The 15015-nt window shown below is 52.1% G+C and overlaps 1 protein-coding gene across 3 annotated transcripts in view; it reads left to right on the top strand.

Moving 5' to 3' along the window:
* Nacc2 (NACC family member 2) overlaps window positions 1–11167 on the top strand; it is a 67022-nt gene extending 55855 nt beyond the window's left edge. For 2 of the 3 annotated variants that reach the window (XM_063283468.1, XM_006233679.5), the window contains 4 exons: window positions 2088–2252; window positions 4433–4538; window positions 5078–5175; window positions 6269–11167. In XM_063283468.1, the coding sequence (XP_063139538.1) occupies window positions 2088–2252; window positions 4433–4538; window positions 5078–5175; window positions 6269–6780 (881 nt within the window). In that variant the 3' untranslated portion in view covers window positions 6781–11167. The remainder of the gene's footprint in view (window positions 1–2087; window positions 2253–4432; window positions 4539–5077; window positions 5176–6268) is intronic. The other variant, NM_001100533.1, reaches the window with a different exon arrangement.
* The last annotated feature ends 3848 nt before the right edge of the window (window positions 11168–15015 follow it).

The following is a 15015-nucleotide window of genomic DNA, read 5'->3' as shown; positions in this document are numbered from 1 at the left end:
CTGTTCGTTTGCATGTGTAATCACAGCAGGCGGGGCGAGGGGGGGCGGATAATTATGTTTTAAAATACCATCCGGATTGTTTGATGTGTTCCCTCAGTCTCTGGGTAATTCCGGGCTGTAAAGATTCTTTATTGCTCTGTTGGATGGGAAATGCCACCTGGCTAGTCTGACCACCAGTTGGTACCAGGGGTATTCACCTCAGCAGTTTCTATTTTCCTAGCTTCTGCCCTCTCTGCATGTCTAGCAACCCTCTAAGACGTCCACCCAACACGGGTAGAGCTGTGCTTATTTTGAACTGCATCAAAAAATAGTGGGGCTGAGGCACCCTGCTCTGACTGTAGACACTGGGGCTCTCCACTCCACCTTTCGGGCTGAAACCCCTCCTGCATTCTCCAGTAGTGATTCACTGTTTCTTAGGGTATCAAAACCCAGATATTGGTCATTGGGAATGGGCACCCCAACACCTCTCTTAGGGGCAGGGTGTCAAGATGGCTAGCAAGTCCTTCCCGTGCAGGACCCTCCCTTGCCACCTGCCCTTAAGGGGCCCCTGCACAGTGGCCCCCTGCCGAGAAGGGCTGAGAGTCCCTAGTGTGCAGTCATTGTAAGAAGGGGCCGGAAGCCAGCCCTGCTGTAGCAACCAGGTGCACCTGTGTCTGCTCTTGGAGCCGTCTCAGGGCGAGATCTAAGTGTGAGCCACCTGCCTTGAGCTGCCAGGCTCTAACTAAGCCTGTGAGGCCAACAGCTGTCCTAGAACCTGCACCACACCTACTTGCACCACACAGACACGTACAGAAACACAGGCCCAGATACAAATGTAGACATGACTCATATTCATACATACAGACACTTAGATACACAAGCACACATGTATAAACATACGTAGGGCACACACACAAACACATGCATAGGCACACAGATACATAGAAACACACACAGCTGGGAACTGCTGGCTGGGAACACAGGAAGGAGTGATGTGTCACCTGAGGTCCCTGAGCAGAGTGGCTCTATGGGTTCTTCCAGTCTCTGTGGTCTGTGGGAGCACGGACCAAGGACTAGCTAAAAGCCTAACCCAACTGCAAGGCCTCCTGGGGAGAGAGACTGGAGGGGCAGTGCAAGAATGGAGGACCAAGACTGTGCAGGATTGGTTAGCACCACAGGTCCTCCTTGGTCTTGTAGCATACAGGGTGGCCAGCAAGTTGTCCTTATTAAGGAGTCTTGGCCCAGGCCTTCTGTGACTTGTAGGAGACGGTTCATCTTGCCTTATGGATGTTGATGCTGGCATCTTGTACTCTGGAGCACACTCATATCCATGACTGCCTCTGTGGGCAGGTGGGTGTCACTGGTGTGGCCTCAGAGATGTGGGTACAGAGGAGCTCTTAGGCCCAACTGCCTGTTCTAGAAGTGGTTTGCCAGAACATTTCCAGACAGGGATGCCAGACTGCCTGGCTTTACTCCTGACAAATATTTAAGAACACTTCCTGTGCCAGGTCAAAATAGTCCAAAAGGATAGATATATCCTGGACTGTGCTAAGATCCCTATCCCCTTGGCTGCTAAGTAGAACTAGTCACATCTGGTTACCTCTTGCATGAAGCCACTTTGAGGAGAGCCCAGTTCCCTGCTTGGGGCCCTGTTCTGTTTGCTGGCCGCCTCCTTCCATGCGTTTTCCTGACGGCAGAGCCAGCAGCTTCACTCTGAAAGGCGCAGGCTGCTGAGTTTAAGCTCTACCTGCAGCTTCAAGGTCTCTGGTCAGTCTCTCCTGTATCCTGCTTCCAGCACATACCCTCTGGCCTTCCCTTCAGCTCTCGACTTCCCGCCCAACCCATAGCCTGTTGGCCAACACCTCTGGGAAGCACCATTCACCCCAGCAGCCTGTTGCCAGGCATGAGCAGGCATTCCTCATAGCAATCTTATTCATGCTATCAGATATCTTTGCAGGACAGTGCTGGATGTGGAGGAGGAAGACGCATGGGTCCAGGCTGATAGGGAATGCTTCTGACCTGGGCCTTGGGGAATGTAGTGGACAGCCACCGAACAGCACGGGTTCACCCACAGACTCCAACCTAATTGGGTTAGTTTTTTGCCTTAGTGCAAGAGAAACCAGAGCCAGTGCCCCTGGAGAGCCGCTCCTGCGTCCTCATCCGTCGAGACCTGGTGGCACTTCCAGCCAGCCTCATCAGCCAGATTGGGTACCGCTGCCACCCCAAGCTCTACTCAGAAGGCGATCCTGGAGAGAAACTGGAGCTTGTAGCAGGTGAGGAGGCCCCACCCACCACTATATGCAAATGTCCTACTCAGTATTTTTCCGACCTGTGAACAATACACTCATCACCAATCAGTCAAAAAGAAAGAAAAAAAAAAGAACATCTTAAATTTCCTCTAATTTCCTTTTAGAAGAATGTGTCATTAAGAGGAGTTATTCAATTGAATTAATTTAGCATTTTAATTGAGTCCCTTGAGCTGGCCAGGCTCCTGATTGGCAGGGGCTATATCCATGATGCATTTTAATTTAGGTCACAGATAGAACCAAGTCACACAGTTACCAGTGTCTCTCTTGCCCCAGTGTTCGGTTGTAGTGTCTGAACGGTAGCGCACAGTGCAGAGTGGAGTCCAAAGCCCTAGGTAGGGGCCAGCGCCTTTTCACAAACATCATCCCTTTAAGTGTCGGGATGCTTGCATTTTGTAAGGCAGTATTGAGCAAGATCCAAGTGGGTGGTGCCTCATTGGCCCCCACAGTTTCCTTTAATTGCCTGTTTGAGAGAAGTCTCTCTATACAGCCCTAGATTTCCTGGGACTTGATATGTAGACCAGGCTGGCCTCTAACTCACAGAAATCGCCTTGTCTCCTTGGTGATTGGATTGAAGGGCCACCATGCCTGGGCTTTAATTGCTCTTTTTGTTTGCTTGGGAAGCTCTAAGCAAGCTGGACAGGTTCCTCAGCCCTGCACCTTAGCTCTGCCTTTGAGCCACCCTCTCCTGCTTCTGTCTTGATACCCTCTACTGGCACATCCTGGGTAGCATCCTGAGGCCCACTCTCGTAACAGAGCAGCAACTTCAGATTCTGTCCCATTGTTCCCCTCTCCTGGAAACCACTGCCTTAGAAACTTCATCACCAACCAGCTCTCTGGTAGGTAGCAGGAGTGTAGTTTCCAGGGTGGTATGGGGTAGGGCTGCTCCAGCCAAGTCCTAGGGCAGAATAGAATCTCTGGAAGCCTCTCAGACTGCTGTGATGCCTTCTAAGAGGGTAGACGTGTTCCTCAGGCAAGAAGAACAGGTTCCTGCTAAAACCTAATAGACAGGACTCATGGGAAGCTCCAAGAACCAGGCATGGTGTGCACACCTGTAACCTATGCCTAGGAGGCTGAGGCGGGGGGATGGAGAACTAAAGGCAAGCTTAGACTCTATAGTAAGAGCGTGTCTTGAAACAAAACGGTTTAGCCCATGCTCTGTCAGAAACAAGGTAAGCAACCAGGTGGTGGCGGCGCATACCATTAATCCCAGCACTCAGGAGGCAAAGGCAGGTGGATTTCTGAGTTTGAAGACAGCCTGGCCTACAGAGCTAGCCCAGGATAGCCAGGGTGACACAAAGGAAACTCTGTCTTGAAAAACAAAAAAAAAAAACAAAACAAAACAAAAAAATCAGACGAAGGGGCTCACGTAAGTAAGTGGGAATGCATAGCCAGAGCCACAGTCTGGGTGAACCTCTCATTGTTTCTGCCTGTGCTTCCCTCCAGTCAAGTGATGGGCTCTTCACCTGTAGCAGCACCGTGTGAACCGAACCCCCGAATCCTGCTGTTCTAATCTCCATAGGCTCTGTCCTCTGCTCACCTATACTATACAGGGGTTCCTGGCACATTGTCATTCTCTTCGGGGCCTCTGGCTGGGAGTGGCTTCCGTGTTCACACCTGAGCTAGCGCTTCCTTGAACACATGAGGTAGAGAGGCCAGTGCTGGGCCAGGGAAAACCTCAGTTAGATTCTCCAGACTGCTGTCTATCTCTCCCAACTCCTGCCCATGGGTCTTTGGTGTCTGGGAAAAGGACAAGGTACAAACCCAAAGCCAAAGCTAGCCCCAGAAAGTTCCCGAGGAGGAGGTGGCGAGGGCTGAGGAACTCTAATCTTGCCCACAGGCCTTATCACAATAAAGAGAGAGGCTGAAGGTAAGGGGTTTGCCACATCTTTCCCCAACCTTGGTGTCTTATCAGCGAGGATGGGGCTATGACAGGGAAAGGTTTGGCCTTGGCATCCTCCAGGCCTAGTGTCTTCCCGCAGGTGAGAACTGAGATTGCTTTTGTCCTAGAGGCCTCTCTTCACCTCCCACCCCTCCTTAGGCTCCCCTGCAGCCTTTCCTGGCCTCAGGCGTTCCCTTAGAGGTCATGGGCCCTGGTTTACTTCACAAGGCTAAAGACCTCACGCCTTGGTGTTTGCTGGCTTTAGGCTCCGGGGTCTACATCACGCGTGGCCAGCTCATGAACTGCCACCTGTGTGCGGGAGTGAAGCATAAGGTCCTGCTGCGGAGGCTGCTGGCCACCTTCTTCGACAGGTAGGTGTTTAGAAGGCTGCAGAAGCTTCCGGAGTTTCTCCTCCAGCTGCGAGCCAGCTTGGTCATGAATGGTTTGAGCTTTTACAGCCTTCCACTTTTTCCTACCACAAATGTGGGTTAGATGCCCTACAGAGGCTCCAGAAAGGTCCTCGTAGGTTAGGGCTCAGTCTGGAGAAGTACCAGCTGTGCACCCCTCCCCAAGGAAAGCGAAAGGCGATGTGTACACTACCATGTGCATGGGTCAAAAGAGAGCCCCTTCCCCAAGGAAGAGCAAGTCACCTAGCTGACTCAGGGTCTCCCACGGACAGCGCCTGGGTTAGTCGAGTCCTAGTCTCGTCACTCAGGTTGCCCACTCATGGGAGTTCCCTTAGAGGAAGACGGGGCCTTCTTCCAACACTGTGCACGGCTCAGAAGACAGTGCAGGGGAGACACGGGTGGGTGTGGGAATTTGAGCTCTTTCACCTGGTGTGTGAACGGGGAGCCCTTTTCCTTGGGTCACTTCTGGGCCAACTCTGCCTCCTGCCTCATCCCTCCTCCAGGAACACACTGGCCAATAGCTGTGGCACGGGCATACGCTCCTCCACCAGTGACCCAAGCCGAAAGCCACTGGACAGCCGAGTCCTAAACGCTGTGAAACGTGAGTGGGCAGTGAAGGATCACTCGCCGGGCAGGGTGGGCCCGGGAAACTCTAGGAATCCCATCTGGACATAAGATCTCACTCGAGGCAGGCTAAGGCCCCCAGGTCATTCTGGGCCACGGGTTCCTGTCCTGTGTGCTTGCTTTGGCCTGCAGCGCTGGGACCAGGAGAGAGAAAAGAGCAGCAAGTAGAACTCATCTCGAGGTGTTAACGTCCTTGGTAGGTTTCCAAGTGTGATGAATTCAGCTGCGAAACTATTTTAATATGTGAAATAGATCTAATTTTCCTTTTTGAACAAAACCCCTTATTTACATGTTGAGGTTATTTTGAGCCTTTGCCATCTGTTCGGCCGGCTTCTGCCTCCCGCTCCTGCGTGGTAGGGCGGAGCCCAGTCCATCTCTGTGGCAAGCCACCGCCCAGCCCTGTATCCTCAGATGCAGAAGAAGCTGTACCACCCAGCACACATACAGACTGGCCCGGAGCACAGCTGCCTTGGGCTGCTGGCCCGAGAAACGTCTTGTTCTTTTACTTAGAAATGCCCTTTGTGAGACCATTCCTGTTTTATAGAAGAGGGGAGTTACAGTCCTGAGGAATGAAGTTATCTAGAGAGGCCGGAAGGTAGTTAAGCTGGGCTCGGAGGGACCTGCTCTGTGTCGATGCTTGTGGGGATCTAGGCCTGACTTTGGTTTCCAGGTCCTTAGGAAGCAGAGGCTTTGTTTTGTCACATTGACGAGGACACCCACGCTCCTTTTTGGCTGCCGTGTCTAAAACCAGCGATGGTGTTGGCAAGCCAACTGATCGTGTGGGGAGGACCAGACCTGTCTCATTTTTCAGGGGGAGGTGGGATGGTTAGACACAGGTCACCTAAGCAGACTTACCTTACTGTTATAGACACTGTCCCCAAAGAGTCACATGGGCCTCCCGGGCGGAGGAAAGAAAAGTGACTTCTGGATTGACAGCTCAGATGAGGGGACACTGTGAGAATCAAGATTGCAGACCCTCCAGCCCTGGGTATCTTAACTTCTGTGGACACTAAGGCCACAGCAGGCAGGGAGAGGCTACCCTTACCGCTCTTCTTTTCTCTCCCATGTAGTGTACTGTCAGAACTTCGCCCCCAGCTTCAAAGAGAGCGAGATGAACGTGATCGCCGCCGACATGTGCACCAACGCTCGCCGTGTCCGTAAGCGCTGGCTGCCCAAGATCAAGTCCATGCTTCCAGAGGGCGTGGAGATGTACCGTAGCGTCATGGGTGCGTCCGCTGCCAGCCTGCCCCTGGACCCTGAGTTCCCGTCTGCTGCCTCCCAGGTGTTTGAGCAGCGCATCTATGCGGAACGACGAAATGATGCAGCCACCATCGTGGCTCTGAGAACTGATGCTGTGAATGTCGATCTGAGCACCTCGGCCAACCCTGCCTTCGAGGCTAATGAGGAGGTGGATGGGGCTGGCTCGGTCATCCAGGAGGTGGCTGCCCCCGAGCAGCTGCCTGCTGATGGCCAGAGCTCCCCTCAGGCCTTTGAGCAGGGCAACACCAGCTCCAGCAGGCCTCAGACACCAGTGGCCACAGCAACAAGGAGGCCAGAGGGCACCTATGCAGGGACCTTGTAAGTGGCCGGCAGGGCCCACTCACAAGGGACCGAGCACTAAAGCTGCTTGCATGCGTTACTAATACAAACAAATGTGATCAAGCCACTTACCTACTGAACTGCTACTGCTGCCTGACAAAAATGTGATTTTTATCCTGCCTGTATTTAAAATGGATGAAGGAAACAAATGCATTCATTATACTGTAAACATTTAGGCCACTGGCCGAGCTCTGAGACAACGGTCCCAGGGCAACTTTTTGATATACCCCCAGCTCAGTCTCCCGTGGTAGTGCTCTCTCTCCCTTCTTGGGGAGGTAGAAGAGGCCACCAGGCCCCTGATATCCTGCCCTGACCCTGCCTCATCCACCTTTCCTATTCCCCCTGCTCTGAAAGCAGAAGCTGGGGCAGCAGTGGCCTGGGGCTGGAGGGGCAAACATGACACTCCATGCTTTACCCACAAGGACCCCACTGCGACAGTGAGGGGAGTGCTGGGCCCCCAGGGGCCAGACTTCTCTTGTTTTCATTCCTCCCTAGAAGCCGCCTGTGTGTGTGTGTGTGTGTGTGTGTGTGTGTGTGTGTGTGTGTGAGAGAGAGAGAGAGAGAGAGAGAGAGTGAGTGTGTGTGCTTGTGTGTTCGCAGGAAGACCAATGATGTCCCTGCAGGAGCTGTGGCTGGTCACCTGGGGGTGGGGGAAAGATGAGGTGTTCCCCCTCCATACCTGCATCCTCACTCTGCTCCACCCAGACCCCCAGCGGCTGGCCTGCTGACCCCCTAGGGTCTCTTTGCCCCTGGCCATGGCTGCCCTCACCACCTTCTGCCTCTCCAGCCACTCTGGGATTTTGCTTGTTTGCTGTTTTTGTTTAGTTCAGATCTATTTCGTTTGTGGTTTGGAAACTTTCAGACCGAACAGAGAAAAAAAAAAAGAAAGAAAGAAAAAAAAAATTGAGAGACTAGTGTCCCTGTCCCCAGCCTGCTGCGGATTTGGTGAATTCATGCCCACAGCCCCACCTTGGCCTCCCACTGGAGGCAGAGGGGCCCAGGGAAGTACAGTTATCTGTATACAGCCACACTGGGCTAGCGGGGCACTGCTTCCTGGCTTGGGCTCACTGCTCACTGTGGGTACCTGTGAGGTTGGCGGCAGGTATGGGCCCTGCGTGCCGGGGCCAGGGTAGTTGGCAGGCGTGGATCTCTGGGGGACCAGAAGCTTAGACTGTCATGAGGATGCAGGGAGGGGTTGAGGACAGCCGGTGGGCTTGAAGCTGGCATTTTATAATTAAGTGTGGACTGTGCTCCTGAGGCCACTTACCCAAGTGTCTCCTCTTGGACTCTTGTCCGGGGACTGCCTGCCCACCTACAAAACCTAGCAGCTGCTGAGGTGCCCAGGGACACCCTAACCAACTTGAAAGGTCTAACCCCCATCCCTCTACACATCTTGAGTTTGCTTCCCTTTGAACCCCTCCTGTGTGCCCACAGGCTGAGCAGTCTCCTCCCCATTTGGAGGATCGGAGACCTGAGGTGCAGTCTAGACTCCCTCTGTGTTGCCTTCGTTTCGCAGGCACTTCCCTGTCTTGGGGGCCTCACAGGTAGACCCCGTACTGTGCTGACTATACATGTCAATACATGTATACATATGAATACATGTATAGTCCTGTCTTCCCTCTCCCTCCTCTGCAAGACCTGTGGTGTGGGGAAGGGAAAGGGGCATCATGGCGGGCACTGTGGGAACCGAGCTGAGCCCCTCCCCCTGCTCCTTGGTAACGCAAGGCCTGCATTCCTAGGGCCAGTTAGTTCCGAGGCTACCAATATCCAGCTCTGGAAGCAGCTGCCCAGAGATGAACCTCTCACCTCTCCCGTTTCTATCTTAGCCCTAGGTAGGTTGGAGCCAGCCCTTTAGTGACTTGGACCAAACCCTCCTGGTGCTGGGTGAAGACCATAGCACTGTAGAAAGTATGGCAGGATTGGGGCAGGGCTGTGCCCTTCCCCTCTGGAATATCCCTTCATCTGCTTCCCCCACCCAAATTTGCACTTTAATTTGACCATCCTTGGGGACCTTTGGGAGACAAACCCACCTGTTTTGGTTGGTGGTAGAAGGGCTCTTTCTCATCCCTCCACTCCAAGATGGGCATGGTCCCCACCCTGGGCCAGCATAGGGAGAGCGCCCCTGGCCATTAGACGGTGGCTGCACAGAATGCCTGAGCACTGCTCGGGCTAGCACAATGTCCTCAGCCTCTGTCCCTTCGTGTTTATGATTGCCATCTGTTTTGTTCTGGGTAAGGAAGGCAAGAGCTATAGGTAAAACTTCAATAATATTAATTAAATGTGAATGGATTCCGAGCTCTCCCTGTGCCCCGGGTGGGCCAGGCAGAGCGTTTTGCACTAATGTGTCCCATGGTGGACGTGGTGGGGAGCGTTTGCAGACATGCATGGCCAATGACTGTACCTGCTTGGGGGCGGGGGGGGGGGCACTCCCTCTGCATCCTGAATGTACTTCGAGGCAGGCAGGTGGCAGGCCTGGGCTCCGAGGGGCCTTCCAGAGTGCCTTAGCATCTTTTGATTATTTTTTTTCCAAGGAAAACCAATTTAAAAAACCAGACCCCCCCTCCTTTGTTTACAAGATGACTAATTCCAGAATTGGGGCTGTCTTGTCCTGTCATGTGACCCTGACTCGTCCAGATCCTATAGGGGAGAGCCTCTCAGCATTTGTCAGATGTCTACACCTCTGTTCCTAGCTTGACTACTAGCAATATGCACATACTATGTACAGTCGATTGTAGAAACTATTGCTACATCAGCGTCTTTGCCGTGAGGACAGTTGGGACTGGATCAGGTTGGAGCTGCTGGGGCAGGCTGGGTCCAGCCGTTACTCTTTTGTCCTCCCAGAGCAGACAGTAGTCCCTGAGGCAGCTGGGACGAATACAGCAGGTCCAGGACAAGGGACCAGAGACAGGGCTGATAGTGTGAGCTGGGAGGGGCTGCCTATCTGCCCGGCTGTCGCAGTACTTGAATTCTGTATTGTTTTCTATACCAGTTGCTTCAGCTAACATCTGATTCGGTGTCTTACTTTGCCCTTGAATGTGGATGTGTGAAAGGTAACTGAGAGACTCTGAGGGGTCCTTCATGGTGTGACTGAAGGTGTGGGCCTTGAGGAAAACTAGCTGTGTGGTGTTTATTTAGAACCTAGAGGAAGGCAGAAGAAAGGGCCTGTGAGGGCTTGACAGGTTCAGTTCCCTCCAAGCGACTGTGGGGTGCCTGGTGCTACCTGGTTCAACAGCAGGAACTTCCTAAGTCCAGTGCTACCCCATGTCATGCTCTGCCCCACTGTGCCCTGCTTGGGTTCCCTAAAGATGATGATTCTTAGCTGGCGTGGGAAGGGCAGGTGGCCCGTCAGTCAGCTGAAAACTTGAAAGACCCTGTTAGAATCTGCTTGCTGTGGATCCCAAATTGGCATGGCGACAAGCATGTGACATCTCAGCCTTACCCACTGCTTGGAATGGTGCTGCTGCTGTGTGGTTCTGCATGTCAGGCAGCCCAGCCCGTGCTGTTGGAAGAAGGGCTCAACACGAAGTGTTTCAAAATGGCAAAGGTGTTCGCTTTCGTTTGTTCTGTTTTCCTAGAGAAGGAAAAGGATGCGGGAATCTAAAACGTTCTGGTTGAATAGCCTCTGCTTGTGTCCCATCGGCCGCCTCATTGCAAGCATTTTGCACACGATTGTGATTTTTATGTCAAAAGAAGCCAAAATTTGCAATACTATTTTTAGCAGACAAAAGAGAACTCAGTATAAAATGTGTAAATATTTTTGACTTGAACATTTTGGGTGGCTCTGGGTTCAAGGAGAACATTTATCCCTTCAGTGGGATGTTTGTAGAAAAGGACCCCAGGAAGAGGGTTGTTTTGAAGGCACTGTCTAGGGGTTAAAGTAGCATCATAACTCATGACTGTTAGAAAATAATAAAGTCAGTTGCTCCCCTACCTCTAAGGAGGCCTTCACACTGAGCTAGAGCAGACACCATTTCTTGGCTTTCTTTTGTTTAAGGGAGGAGGAGGCTTTGTTTTTGTTTTGTGGGGTTTTTTTTGTTTGTTTTTGTTTTGTTTTATTTTTTGACCCTCCAGCATCCTCCTTTCTCTGTGCTGTGACCCTGTAGTGACAAGACTGTTACTTTGTAGCCATGGCTGAAAACATTGTATCAATAACAACAAAAACAACAAAAAATTTAAAAAAAGAAAAAAAAAAGAAAAAAAAAAACAACCCACAGCAATGTCTGCAAGCTGACCAGGGAAACCCGAGAGCTGTGAGCCGGCGCTCAGAGCTGTTTCAGACATGGAAATCCATGGCAAAGGATGTCATCAGTAATTGTAAAACGCTTTGTAAAGTTCACATTTACAGAATAATAAAGTCAATTCAAACCCTGCTTTCCTGCACTTTGCTTGACTAGTGGGATTGGGACACAGTATTGGAGAGAAGGGAAGAGATTTGGCTGTGGAAGAGTGTAGGCTACCTGTCCCCGACGAGTCCCTATTTGAAAGACGGAGGACTGTGCCACTGCCTAGATTGAGTCATGGTTTTATTCAATTTATTGTCTACAAAATGTCTCTTCCTCATCACCTGGCCCTCCTGCCCACTTTTGGATGTGTGGCTCCCTCTGTCCCCTCCCCTTGGCCAGGCCTGCCCCCAAGTGGGCAGAGGGGGAACTGCATGTGGGTGGAGCTTATCCGGGCTGAACCTGGCAGCTGTTCTCTCCATTTCTCACTGCCTTCAAGTCCTGGCTCAACTCACTCTGGGCTCTGGGATGGGGCGGGTGACCAGGCTTTAACGTGAGTCTCTTCAGAGGGTCCTGGAAGCAGCCCTTGGGGTCTTACCCTTGAACCCTGACTGTATGCCTTATTACTGAAGATCCCCTACCTTCCGATCCCCATGACTCATGTTTTTGCAGCCTGCGAGGGTTTCTCCAGGGCCACTTTTGGTCACCTGATAGGATCCTAATCTCTGGCTCCCTATTCTGTGGAGTTCAGGATAGATTCCCTAACTCACCCGTGTTTGTTTGTTTTTGTTCATCAGGAGCTAATAGGTCTGTGCCATGTGTATGTCCCCAGAAGAAGGTGTCTTGGAGCCCTGGCCAACACAGCATGATCACTCTCCTCCTCTTCCTCCTCCTCCCCTTCTCCCTCCTCTCCCTCATCTTCCTCTTCCCTTTTTTTGGTTTTGTTTTGTTTTGTTTTGTTTTGTTTTGTTTTGTTTTGTTTTGGAGACATGGCTTCTCTGTGCAGCCTCAGCTCTCCTGGAACTCACTCTGTAGACCAGACTGGCCTTGAGGTCAGAGATCCACCTGCTTCTGCCTCCCAAGCGCTGGGATTAAAGTTGTGCACCACCACCACCATCCAGCTCAGTCAGTCACTCCCTTAAAGGGGTGTTTGAGGTAGGATACTGGTTTAGGACCATCCGGAGCCTATCCTTTGGGAGCCTCAACGATACACACCGTCCCCATCAAAATGGTCAAAGAGCAAGGTCACAGGTGTGAGAAGTGAGCATTGATATCCTGCTCCCCCGCCCCCTTCACAACCAATTCCAGCTTGGACCAGAGTCAGTGGATCCATGCCCACATTCTGGGGTGGGGCATTAGAGATTCGTTACGCTGGCTCCAAAATCCCTCCTCTGCTGCCACTACCCCCACCTCGCCTTCATCTACTTGGGCTAGTAGATTCTTCGACATGCACCTTGGCAGTTAAGGGACCAGAAGGGGCCATTGGATGCATACCCAGAAGGCCCCAAGACCCATAGTGTCGGAATGGGGGCACATAGTGGCACAGGCTTTGTCTTAGCAGGAACTTTGAAACTGGTCACTTAGCTCATGTCAAGTGCCACAATCATCTTAGCTTTGCAGAAAGAGAAGGCTGTGAGGTGCCACCAGGAGTTGATCCTCAGCCCTGCCCTGCCCTTCCTGTGACCTGGAAGCCTCTGACAAAATCCGGCTATGCTCGGAAACGTGTATCAACTTCTTACATTTGTGCACAGTCCCTTCCACCCTTGTCTTTGCCCTTCCGAGGAGGAAGCAGGGGCATCAGCAGGCCCCTGGCTTTGCCCAGATTTCTAATCCTTCAGGGAGTTGCTGCTGGCCCAGGGAGGCCTGCAGAGGGTGGGTTTAGGGGACATGATAAACTCACTTAAGTCCTTAAGTGCCATACTCCTGCATTGCTCTCAGGAGGGCCAGCCCCTCCCTGCCAGTTTAAGAGGGATCTTAATGTGGTTTTGGCCAGAGCCAGCCCTATCAAGGTGAAAGGATTCAGTTTCTGCCATCACAACTCTGCCTGTGAAAGATCATCACTTATCAGGGACTCTCACAAAAGAGGAAAGTGAGGGGTGGGAGGGCACAAATGGCTTTAATCCCAGCACTCAGGAGGCAGAGACAGGCGGATCTCTGTGAGTTCGAGGCCAGCCTGGTCTTCAGAGCGAGTTCCAGGATGGTTAGGGCTATACAGAGAAACCAACAGAAAGAAAGGGAGGGAGGGAGGGAGGGAGGGAGAAGGAAAGAGAAAAGGAGAGGGGAGCAGCAAGGTGGGCAGCAGTGGACAGGCAGAAGACCCCTTTCTCTTCAGAATGAGGGCAGAGCCCTGCAGTGGTAGGCAGGCCAGGCCTGCTCTGTGTCTTTGTGCCCTCTGGTAAGACTCCAGCTCCCAACTCCAGATCACCTGGATCCCCACAGGCTTCTGTAGGAGAGCTAAGGGGAGGAAGGGAGGTCTCTGCCCCGACAGAAGTATAAAGCTACCACATTGACTTTGGACCTCTGCTGGGGCCCTAGGGCCAGGAAGCGACCAAAGGGACCAGGCTCAGAAGGATGTGTGCAGGTCCTGCGCTGAGTGGGAGGGGCTCCATGACTGGGTGACTCGGGGGTTGTGAGGATTCAGAGCCAGCAGGGACACTGGGCCAGACCCCCTGCCATCCTTGGACTCAGGCTACCTCCTCAGGGACCGTGGTAGCTGTCTGGGCAGGGTAGGGGCAGAGTAGGAAAAGGAGTCGGGATTTCTATGGGGGAGCGGCCCCCGTGTGTATGTGGTTCTATCCTTAAGCTGCCTCAGGAGCAGACATTACCTCAGGAGGGTTGGTGAGTACCTAGGGGTGGCGTACCTGATGACCTAAATTCAATCCCTGGAATCCACATAGTGGAAGTAGGAGAACTGACGCCAGCAACTTGTCCTCTGATCCCCAAGCATACTCTGTGCCATTTGTTTCTCTTTCTCAAGAAATGTAATTAAAAAACACATGTCACCCTGAGCTGGAGAGCACTGGCTGCTCACCTAGGAGTTTTGAATTCAATTCCCAGCAACCACATGGCTATCTGCAATGGGATCCGATGCCCTCTTCTGTCTGACGTTCTCTTCTGTCATGCAGGTGTATGTGCAGATGGAGTGCTCATATACATAAGTAAATAACTCAAAAATGTGTGTCACCCCCAGAGAACTACATTGTGATAATGTATTCTGATCATAGTCACCCTTTTCTCTGTCCTTCTCCCACTGATACCCTCCCTCTTTCCAACTGGTCCCCTCTGCTCCTCAGCCTTTTGATGAGTTTCATTTGGGTTGCTTACAGAGAGGCATGGTGAAGAGGCTGGAGAGATAGTTGAGCGGTCGAGAGCACTGGCTGCTCTTCCACAGCACCCAAGTCTCACCTCACATTCTTCCAGTTTCCAGAGTTTCCAGCGCCATTTTCTGACTTCTGCGGTCACTGCAACACATAGCCGTTCACACAGAGAAACACTCATACATGCAGAATAAAAACAAAGGCCAAAAAATAAACCATCGGAAACCTGGGTGAAGGGCTCTTTGCAGGAGCATAGGTGACTTACGAGTGGCTACACCACTGAAGATAATGTCTCTCTCTTTCACTCAACACCCATGTAGTTCCATGTAGACTCTAAGGGAGAGGTAGGGCCTTGTGAACCCTCTTTTCTCGGTGACAGAATGCTGACAGGCCTTACACTCATGTGAGTGTGCATGTGTACACACACACACACACGCACACGCACACACACACATACACACATGGGGGGCACCTTTCAGGGACTTAGGGCCTTCTCTCAATCCCAGTCTTATGCAGGTAATCATAGATGCTATGAGTTAGTAGAGAGTAAAACACCCATGTCATACCCAGGAGACAGCACCCCACAATGTCCCATCCCACACTGAGCTCTTTCTGCCTTTGTGATGTTCCTGAGCCTTACAGGGTACATGGTATAGATATCCTATTTAGGGAATTCAACCA

Source organism: Rattus norvegicus, chromosome 3, assembly GCF_036323735.1.
Source record: "Rattus norvegicus strain BN/NHsdMcwi chromosome 3, GRCr8, whole genome shotgun sequence".
In the NCBI taxonomy this organism is placed as follows: Eukaryota; Metazoa; Chordata; class Mammalia; order Rodentia; family Muridae; genus Rattus; species Rattus norvegicus.
Note: the sequence above shows the minus strand (reverse complement) of the source record. Positions and strands in the feature narration are given on the sequence as shown.